The sequence below is a fragment of the Mus pahari genome, chromosome 1 (assembly GCF_900095145.1).
Source record: "Mus pahari chromosome 1, PAHARI_EIJ_v1.1, whole genome shotgun sequence".
NCBI lineage: Eukaryota > Metazoa > Chordata > Mammalia > Rodentia > Muridae > Mus > Mus pahari.
Window position 1 is genome coordinate 96,506,055 of NC_034590.1, and position 10,152 is coordinate 96,516,206.

General features: G+C 48.0%; 2 protein-coding genes across 3 annotated transcripts in view; both read right to left on the reverse strand.

Annotated features, from left to right (window-relative positions):
• Maz (MYC associated zinc finger protein) overlaps nt 1-86 on the reverse strand; it is a 4,930-nt gene extending 4,844 nt beyond the window's left edge. For both annotated transcript variants that reach the window (XM_021200603.2, XM_021200594.2), the window contains exon 1: nt 3-86. In XM_021200603.2, the coding sequence (XP_021056262.1) occupies nt 3-38 (36 nt within the window). In that variant the 5' untranslated portion in view covers nt 39-86. The remainder of the gene's footprint in view (nt 1-2) is intronic.
• Nucleotides 87-781: 695 nt separating this feature from the next.
• The window catches only part of Kif22 (kinesin family member 22), an 11,453-nt gene continuing 2,082 nt past the window's right edge, over nt 782-10,152 (reverse strand). Inside the window, exons 2-14 of the mRNA XM_021201196.1 lie at nt 9,180-9,372; nt 7,322-7,449; nt 7,078-7,232; nt 6,671-6,880; nt 6,364-6,594; nt 6,084-6,237; nt 5,831-5,966; nt 4,056-4,224; nt 2,299-2,464; nt 1,863-1,924; nt 1,147-1,359; nt 1,003-1,062; nt 782-905 (exon numbers count right to left, since the gene is read on the reverse strand). Coding sequence (XP_021056855.1) covers nt 858-905; nt 1,003-1,062; nt 1,147-1,359; nt 1,863-1,924; nt 2,299-2,464; nt 4,056-4,224; nt 5,831-5,966; nt 6,084-6,237; nt 6,364-6,594; nt 6,671-6,880; nt 7,078-7,232; nt 7,322-7,449; nt 9,180-9,372 — 1,925 coding nt within the window. The 3' untranslated portion in view covers nt 782-857. The remainder of the gene's footprint in view (nt 906-1,002; nt 1,063-1,146; nt 1,360-1,862; nt 1,925-2,298; nt 2,465-4,055; nt 4,225-5,830; nt 5,967-6,083; nt 6,238-6,363; nt 6,595-6,670; nt 6,881-7,077; nt 7,233-7,321; nt 7,450-9,179; nt 9,373-10,152) is intronic.

Consider the following 10,152-nt stretch of genomic DNA (forward strand, 5'->3'; position numbering starts at 1 on the left):
ACCTGGAAGATGAAGCTGCTCCAGTTGCTGGGATCCATGGCGGAGGGAGGAGGGAGGTGGCTCGCGCTCACCCTGGGGCGGGAGGAGGCAGCTGTGGGGGAGGGGGGACCCAAGGAGGAGGCGCGCAAGGAGGGAGGGGGGAGGAGGGTGGGGGAGCGGCGCACACTGCGCGCCGGAGGGCGGGCGGGGGGCGCGAGGACACACAAGAGGCTGGAGCGGGCGCGAGCGCGAGTGCGCGCGGGGCCAGCGGGAGGGGGAGGGACAGGAGGGACTCCAGAGGGCGGAGGGACGGGGGAGCCACCCAGCAGCCCTGGTCGCCCCGAGCGCGAGACCCCCGAGACGGCTGCTGATTGGCTGGCGATGGTGCAGGTGGTGGGCGCGCGGGAGACTAGGCGGCTTCTCTTCCCCCACTTGAACGATTCCACCCCCCACTTCCCTCCGCCAGCGGCCGTTATTTCGCGCGCACGCGCACATAACACGGACGTCGTCGCTGAGCGGGAGAGTGGGGAGCGCGCCGAGGGAGTTACAGCGGGGCGGGGCTAACTCGGAGCGCGTGCCCGCTTAACGGTCGCTGTGCTTAAGCTTTCGCATCAGCTTTTTGATTCTTCTAGGCCACCGTCCCCTCCCCATTCCAGTGGTTTATTTACAATCTTGGCCTAGTTTGGGGGTTTCCCAAAGATGGCGCCTACATGGGTGTCCCGCAGAGCTTGATCCTGACCCCCAGAGTAGTCATGGACTCTGACCCCCCAGCCCTGTCATTCTCAAAAACCAGGCTCAAGCATGGAATAAAAACTGTATTTACACAACACGTCACTATACAAGGATTTTTAAAAGAAGGCAGTGTCAAGAGCTGGTCGTCAAGAGGGACCGCTGTGCTGGCTGGCGGCCAAGCTCAAGAGATTCGCCTGTGAAGAAGAGGAACGTGCGTTAGCGTAGCAGAAGGTGGGCTGCGGTGGGGGTACACCATGCAAGCCAGTAGAGAAAGGGCAAAGGTGACGTTACCTTCAGGAAAGACTCCACCTGCTTCCCAGAGATGCCTTCCACCTGTTCCAAGTCCTCCACCTAGTGGGACAGCGACAATCGACAATCGGAAGGGAGTGGACACAGCAGGGGACACCCCACTGCACCTGTCAGAGGGCTTGTTACCTCACTAAAGGGGCCGTGGAGCTCCCTCCAGCCCACGATGAGCTGGGCTTTCTTCTGGCCAATGCGCTGCAGGCTGCGCAGTTCCCGAGCTGAGCCTTCATTCAGCAGATCCAATAATTTTTTGCGCCCATGTGCCAGTAACTCTGGGCTAATCTGTACCTCCCAGTAGTCCTCATCCTTTCCCACAGCTTCTGACTCATGGGATGGCTCCAGCTATGAGGTAACAGAAGTGGCAGTAAAGGCAGTGGGTCACTGCCATGATCAGACAGTCTTATCCCTTTGCTGCCTCTCCCCCCTGGTCATTTATTTTGTTGTAATTACATAATTGCTAGCTCCTTTCTGTTGCTGTGAAGTCAGTGAATGACTGACTAGGAGGAAGTATACTTCAGTGGTAGGACACTTGCCTTCCATGCTTGAGGGACAGTTCTAATGTTTTGTATGAAGAAAATTATATATTTCATTTTATGTGAGAGATTCTTAAATACTTGTCCATTTCCTAAATAGGCTCTACAGTTCTTAGAGGGCAGGGGCCACATTAGATCCAGTCAGTAGCCAACCCAAACACAAGGGGCATCAGGGGCATCAAGAAGAAACAGTGGTAGATATTTTCTATGAGACACATCCATACTTCACTCCCCCCCCCCCCCAAAAAAAAAGCTCTTTAAGGCATCATCATATGCAAAAGGCTCCCAGCTGGAAAATGGGGTGGGACTCACCTTCCTTTTGGGGCCTTTCTTCAGGAGGTGGATTTTGTTTGAGGACTCTGCCTGCTTCTGAACTGAAAGGAATTTGGAACTGGTCATGAGCACAGACCACCTCCTCCTTCCCTCCCTCCCCTCCTATTAACCATTGCTTCTCCCATTTCTGATTTCCCTAGCTCCTTCCTTTCAATATGACTTTTTTTTTTTTTTTTTTTTTTTTTAAAGCAGGGTCTCACTCTATAAGGCTAACTAGAACTCATAGTAATTCTTCTGCTTCACCCTCCTGAGTGGCACCATATCCAGTCAGTATCCCACTGTCTACAACACTCTAGGACAAGCATCCAGGGCTTCTTCAGACCCAGTGGGAGGATGAGTGACATGAGAATAGCATCTTCACATCTCTTTCTTTCTGAGTTAGCTGCTTCTTCCTGGAACCTGGAACTAGACTTACTCCGTTGCAGGGGCATCACTACAGCCTTTTTCAGGGGCTTTGCCACTGTGCCACTACAAGAGGAAGGGGGCTGGAGAATTGTGGGAGTGTTCTCTTTTTCCCCTGGATCCAGTGCCTCCTGGGCCAGCACCTTGGCTTCCAGTTCTTTTTGTTTCATCTTAAGCCTCTGTTGGAAAGAATCATGGGGAGATATGATTTAGCTCCAGCCCCAAAGCAGTGGATTAGGAAGGTGAGCAGGTAGAGTTCTGAGGTCCAAGAGGACAGAGGTGGGGATGTCAGGAGACCCAATGAGACAGAATTCAAAATAACTAAGGGAGGCCTAGTGATCAGAGGGCTACCTAGAGACAGAATGAGTCCTTTTAAGCAAGGTATCCAATGTGAGGAGGGTTTTTTTTGTTCCTTTTGGCTTTTCGAGACCAGTTGTAAAACTCAAACTCACAGAGACCCACCTGTCTGCCTTCAGTGTGCTGTGACTAAAGGTTTGCACCACTACCTCTCTTTATTTTGTTCCCCTGAGACAGGGTTTCTCTGTGTAGCCCTGGCTGTCCTAGAACTCTCACCAGGCTGGCCTCGAACTCAGAAATCTGCCTGCCTCTGCCTCCCAAGTGCTGGGATTAAAGGCGTGCACCACCACCGCCTGGCATCTCTCTCATTTTTTAAAGTTTTTTTTTTTTTTTTTTATACGGTGTTATGCCTGCATAGGCACCAGATCTCATTGCAGATGGTTCTGAGCCATCATGCTGTTGCTGAGAACTGTACTCAGGACTTCTGGAAGAAAAACCAGCATTCTTAACCTCTGAGCCATCTCTCCAGCCTTATTTTTTTTTTTTTTTACTTTTTTATTTTTTAAAGATAAGGTCTCACTATGTAGCCACAGCTGGCCTAGAACTTACTATGTAGATTGGGCCAAACTTGAATCTCACAAAAAGAGAGCTGCCTGCCTACTTAGGCAGGTTATATATTTATGTGTGGGTGTTTTGCCTGCATGAATGTCTGTGCACTATGTGCCTGGTGCCCTTGTAGGTCAGAAGACAGTGTTGAGTCCCCTGGAAATGGAATTATATGCAGTCATGAACTGCTCTGTAGTTGCTAGAAATTGAGTCAGTGTTCTTAACTGCTGAGTCATGTCTCGAACCTCTGGTAATATAGTTTACTATTTTGTGTATGTGTGCAGTCTGTGTGTGTACCCAAAGACCTCAGAGAGATGTTGGCTCCCTGAAGCTGGAGGTTGCCTCATGTGGGTACTGGCAATTGAATTAGGGTCCTCTGCCAGAACAACATGGGTTCCTAACAACTGAGCCATTTCTCTACCCTCAGATAATGTATTTTTAATTTGGATTTCTTCCCCTGTTATCTGTTATCTCAGTTGTTTCTTAGGCTTCAGTCATGTTAAGTGTATTCAAGCAGGGGCTAGAGATGGCTCAGTAGCTAAGTATACTGTCTGTTCCAGAGAGCCCAGGTTTGATTCCACCAATATGGTAGTTCATAACTATCAACTCTAGACCCAGAGCATCTGACAGTATCTTCTGACCTCTGTAGGCATTGCACACATTATACATAAAAATATACATAAACCCATATACATAAAAATAAATCTTAAACACCAAACAAACAGTTTTCAAACAGAAGACAGAACATGCAGAACTAGATGGAAACTGAATTCTAGATCAGCATCTAAGAATCCTTCCCTGTCTGAAGATACAAGGAATGCTTCTTAAAGCTGGTTGGAATGTTCAGCCACCTTCCCCAACATTTACCTCAATCTCCAAGTTCTTTTCCTCCACCGTCTTAATGAGCACCATTCGCTCTCGCTTTGGGGTATTCAGTAGAGGGGTCCCTTGGCTCCCCTGGGAACCCAGCAAACGTTCCATACTCAGGAGGTTCTCCAACATGGCTGGATCCATATTGCTTAGTTTCTGTAAGAGGCTGATTTGAAAAAAAGGTTACCTCCTCTCTTCTCACCTCCAGCGGCAGGATAGCCCTTGTCACATCTTAACTCTGTGTATGTGTTCCAGGATCCATTTATCTAGTCTCTGACTATAGTGTCTTTTTCAGGTGAAGTAAACTCTCAGGGATAACGGAATATCATATAAGAAGCTAATATGCACTGGATGCCACACATTAGGGAACTCAATACTACCTTGTCCAGGAGGTACTTATGATAAGGGAGAAAGAGAGGGGGGCGCTGGGAAGATAACTCAGCAGTTAAAATCACTGGCCATGTAAACAAGGGGCTTGGAAGTTGGATACTTAGAGCCCACAATAAATGCCAAGTGGGTGTGGCAGCTGACCTATTATTCCAGCCTCAGAGGGAGACATAGGATGCCCTAAGCAAGCAAGCAAGCAAGCAAGCAGGCTAGCCACAACAGGGAGCTTTGGGTTTTATTGAGACCTCACCTCAGTGAGTAAGGTACAAGAGTGACTGAGGCAGAATCTCAGCTTCAACCTCAAGCATCGATATGCACATGCACACATAACCATGCACACCACACACAAAGAAGAATAAGGTAAGAGCTGAGGGCTGGGCTGGTGAGATGGCTCAGTGGGTAAGAGCACCTGACTGCTCTTCTTAAGGTCCTGAGTTCAAATCCCAGCAACCACATGGTGGCTCACAACCATCTGTAACAAGATCTGACGCCCTCTTCCAGAGTGTCTGAAGACAGCTACAGTGTACTTGCATATAATAATAAATCTTTAAAAAAAAAAAAGCCAAGGGCTTGGACATTTGGAAAGCAAGAAGGGAAAGTGTCACAAAAGAGGCCCTCATGAGCAGGAAAGCTACTGAAGACCTAAGGTGAGAAGACGCCTTTATCCAGTGGGCTGGGTACAATAGAGTCTTGCTCAGCAGGGTCCTGGCTATCTAAGCATGGTAATTCCTATCAGTCATACATCAGTCTGCCTTGAGCCTTCACCCTCACCTCTGATGAAAATTGTTTTTTCAAAGTGAAAAATGCCACTTTTCTAATAACATCCAGTAAGATTATTGGGCTACACTGAACGAGCTCCTCAAAGCCACAGGCCATGACCTGTTCTTCATGCTCCAGCCTTAGGAGAACAGCATAAAAAAGTTTAGAGTGAACAGTAGAAATAACTTTTCCTGGCTTTCACAGAATAAGTCATTCTTTTTTGGGGCGTGGGGTAGGGAACAGTTTAGAGACAGGGTTTCTTTGTGTAGCTTTGGCTGTTCTAGAACTTGCTTTGTAGATGAAGCTGGCCTCAAACTCAAGAGATCCACTTGTCCCTGCCTCCCAAGTGCTGGATTAAAGATATGCACCACCACTGCTGGGCACCTGGTTTTTCTGTATGAGCTTCCTGGCTTTAAAAACTCAGGTTCTCCATCTCCTAAAAGTGAATCCTCAAGGTGAGGGTCTAAACTTGATGTGCCCCATCTAAGCTTGTCTTTGTCCAGAGTACCAATTTGGTTGGCACTTCGGTGAGTTTAGAATGAATACCTTTACTCAAGGATTTGACAGGTTAAACCCATTGTTACCTACAGCTATTTTAGATTCTGTAGGGAAGGCCTGACTCTCACCTTAGTTTCTGGGAGGCAGATGCTGGAGCTGCTGTAGCCTCAGGGCTCCTAGTTGATTCTTCTTCAGGGCCCTTGGCTTTCTTTGCCTCTGATGGGCCTAGCAGGTCTTTCTGAGGCAGCTTACCAGGTGCCAAGGCTGAGAAGATGAGTGAGACAGAAAGAATCAGAGTGGTCAGCTTCAGTATAGTGCTTGGTGGTTTTGGCAAACTCCCCAACTGTGCTGGCTAGTCCACCCCCCTTCCCTAGTCCTCACCATGCGGCTGTAGACTCTCATTGGTGAAAGGCCGGTTAATCACCTCTTTGGACCTAGCAGTGAAGTTCAATGCTGAGACTGTATCCTGGTAAAAACGTCTTTCAGGAGCAATGTTGGCAATGAGGATGCTATGAGCTGAGCCTCCCAGAGAGTCCTGAGGAGTGAGAATTAGAGTATGGGTCAGACTCCTATTTCTTGACAACGATGCCCGCTTCCCTAACCAGCAGGCCTAAGAGCCGCCTTCTCCTGTTCCTTTTGATTAAACATGGGCAGATGTGACCTGCAACAGACGAGTGAGCTTGCTGTCCCGGTATGGTATACGAGGGAGGCCCTGGTTTAATGCATCCACCACTTTGCCCAGTACAAAGAGAGAGGTGTTGATGGCTCCACTTTCTTTGAGCCGAATGCCCTGGTTGCCTGTGCGACGGTTGTCCTCTGAACCAGCCAAATCAATAAGGTAGAGTTTTCCTTCCCGCTGGCGAAATGGAGCCAAACGTTCACGCTGATCTATCTAGGGAAAGAGCGAGAGACCCAGACTCAGTCCATATTTCAGGTGCTTCCCAAGCCTTTCTGACAGTGGGCCTTACCTTGACCAAGAGTACTGCATGACTACGGGAAGAGCGCTGGTTAAGCCGGGTAGCTCCTACAACTCGATTCCTACTGGCTGGAAGGAAGTGCTGCTCGAAGTCAGAGAAGCTAGTGATGGGCTTCTGTGTGAGGCCTGGAATCAGGATGTTCCCTCGGCAGTCTTCTCGGATTGCGAGGTCTCCTGATGCAGGATCCAAGAGGTCCAATACCTATTTGAGCAGTGACAAGCCCATTTCTCCATGACCAGGGTGCCTGTTTCATGGGGATTAGGATCCTTTTCTCTCCTGGACTGTTAGGGTTCTTCCACTTGCTACCCCAACCCTGCCTGTCTAGGCTTCACTGCACCTCTTTACTAGAGGAGAGCTTCATGTCCTTTCTAGGAGGCCCTGTTACTTTGCCAGCTTACCTTTTCCTGGTAGATCTCTAAATAGGACATAGCAACAGAAATGTCCCATGGCCGACCCTCAGCACTCTCTTCCCTTGCTAGTTGCAGGAGGTCCATGAGAGCCCGAGGAATCACTCCAGGCTGCTCTGGGCTGCCTAGCATTGTGTGTGTCTTCCCTGGGCAAAGAGCAGAGAAAGGTATGAAGTTCCCCTCAAGGTTCCTAGCTCTTCCTCATGCATAGGTAGTTCTCGTCTGGCTCTCTCACCTGCTCCAGTAGGCCCATAGGCAAGTACACTGGCATTCTGCCCTTCCAGCAAGTGCCTTAGGATGGGCTGTACTGAACCTAAATAGACTTCCTGCTGAGTGCTCTTCTCGCCATAGAAGGCGTCAAACCTGTAGGTGAAGGAAGGTATTAGTAGGGTGTTCTGTTGATACCCTCACCTAGATGAGGCTGGCTTTAAAGGCTCAATCCCAATTTTTTTTTTTTTTTTTTTTTTGGACAAAGTGTCTCTGGAAAAATTTACCATATCCAGTCATTGTACTGATGTTAGGGAAAAAAATTAATCTCACACTGCTATCTGGTTGGCCAGATACCCATACTCTGCAATGATGCAGGAGACAAGCAAGACCATGTTAGAAGGAATAAATGATTCTGCTGGCAGAAGGAAGTGTTGCCAAACCTGACACAGGAACAAGAGGCAGTGCTCTGTGGAGGGGAGACTGAGCTTAGGAAGTACATTCCGAGACTGAAGTGAGCGACTGCCTCCCCAGACATATCAGACAGGGCTCCGGAGAGCTGCTCTCAGAGAGGAAAGCAGTCTGGAGAAACAGAGGCCAGTTGACCTGCTTGGAAGAGGCTCCGCCTGCAGGCTGTGCCGTGTGCTCCAGGATTCCATCTCTGTGAGCTGTGGTGGGCTTTGGTGATACAGCTGTCTTTGGGTCATTTCCGTGCCTATAAACCCATATTCCTGTAATTAACCCCAATAAAATTTATTGGTTCACCAAGTTGGATATTGGTGGTATCCTTATTTATGTCTGTAGTTGGTTCCTGCCCTGTGGGAAGCAGACATGTTTCTATCTTCTCAGTAATGTGTCACACAACATGGTGTGAAAGGGCTTTCCAATATTTTTCTTGAGGTAGCATTGAAACAGGGTAGATAAAAGGTTGGTCCAAGCCAGGCAGTGGTGGCGCACACCTTTAATCCCAGCATTTGGGAGGCAGAGGCTGGCGGATTTCTGAGTTCGAGACCAGTCTGGTCTACAAAGTGAGTTCAAGGACAGCCAGGGCTACACAGAGAAACCCTGTCTCAGAAAAAAAAAAAAAGATTCAAAAGGTTGGTCTAGTGATTCAGTGCATGCTGACAAGTGAAAGCTGGAAAGGAACAGAAGCCTAATTAATTATTAAGGGATTAGCACTGAAGTAAACTTTCTATAAAGAAGCAAACAATAAATATTTTAGGTTTTGTAAATTTGTGAAGATGCTTTAATTCTAAGGCTAGCTAAGCAACTATTGTTATGTAAACAAATGATCAAACTTTATTTACAGAAAAGTCTACTGTGCTGGGCATGTCAGCACAGCACCTGGGATCCCAGCACTGAGGATGTAAGTCAAGAGAATCAGCAGTTCAAGGCTAGCCTGGACTTTATGAGATCTTGTTTCAAAAGAACACAATCCAAACAAACAAAAATATAAAACAACCAAATGGAAGACTTTGGTTGGATCTAACTGCATGCAGTCTGAGGTTTACAACCCTCTAGGCCACACTAACAGGCCAAGTGTAAGTTTCTTGTGTAGTCAGTCCCCTCTTGTGTGCCATTCCGGAGTCTGCATGGTCTTCTCTGGTTGGCTATCGGGTCTGTTTTCCTACCCTTCCTCTGTATTGTCTAGAACCTATTTGAAGCTACATTGCTCCTTCCTTATTTGTCCCAATTTGCAAGATTGATACCCAGTTCAACTTCTAGTCTTTCTCCACAGTACTCACCTCACACCACTAACATCTAAATAACCAAAGGAAGGACTGAGATCCTGTTCAGCAAGGAACAGGATCCTGAGAGAGATCTCAGAAACTCGGTGCAAGCAACAATACGCACAGGCCTAGGTGGAGGAGCAGCCTGAACCTTACTGATATTTGAGTGTCTCCTGGTATTTCCTCCAGTTAGCCACTTCAAGAGAGCAGCTGTCTATGGCTCGGACACAGGAAGGCTCCTTCGCTTCTGTCTCTCCATCCATAAACGGGCGCAGCCGCACAGCCACCCTTACTCGAGCTAGAGGTGGTCGCCGGCCAAGCCCTCCTTTGCTTACACAGCGGCCAGGTCCTGGAAGAGATCAGTTTTAGGTATTAAAATTTGGAGAAACACAGAGAAATGGGAACCAACTTTGCTAGAAGGTCCAGGGGTGCCTCTTAGGGGGAAGCTCTTTTCATCATGGTTGTTGTGATGGCTTAAATATGGTTGACCCAGGGAGTGGCACTATTAGGAGGTGTGACGACCTATTGGAGTAGGTGTGTCATTGTGGTTGTGAGCTTTAAGACCCTCATCCTAGCTGCCTAGAAGTCAGTATTCTGCCTGCTGCCTTCAGATGAAGATGTAGAACTCTTAAGCTCCTCCTGCACTACGTCTGCTTGGATGCTGCCATGTTCCTGACTTGATAATGGACTGAACCTCTGAACCTGTGATTTTCATTGGAAAAAAATCCTAAATTAGTTTTTATTGTCAAAAAACACAAAAGATTAAAAAAACCCTCTATTTTTTAAAATTCTTATATTTTAATTATGATATATGTATGTTTGAATGAATGCATGTCCCTCCTTCTATAGGTGCCCACCAAGGCCAGAATTGCATGTCAGGTCCTCTGGAGCTAGAGGTATAGAAGATTGTGAACAGCCCAATGCAGGTGCTCAGAACCAGCTCAGCTTCATTGGAAAGCAGCAAGAGATCTTATAGATGAGCCCTCCCTCCAGCCCCAAGCCTCTATTTATAGTAGGTTAAAAAAAAAAAAGAGCCGGGCGTGGTGGCGCACGCCTTTAATTCCAGCACTCGGGAGGCAGAGGCAGGTGGATTTCTGAGTTCGAGGCCAGCCTGGTCTACAAAGTGAGT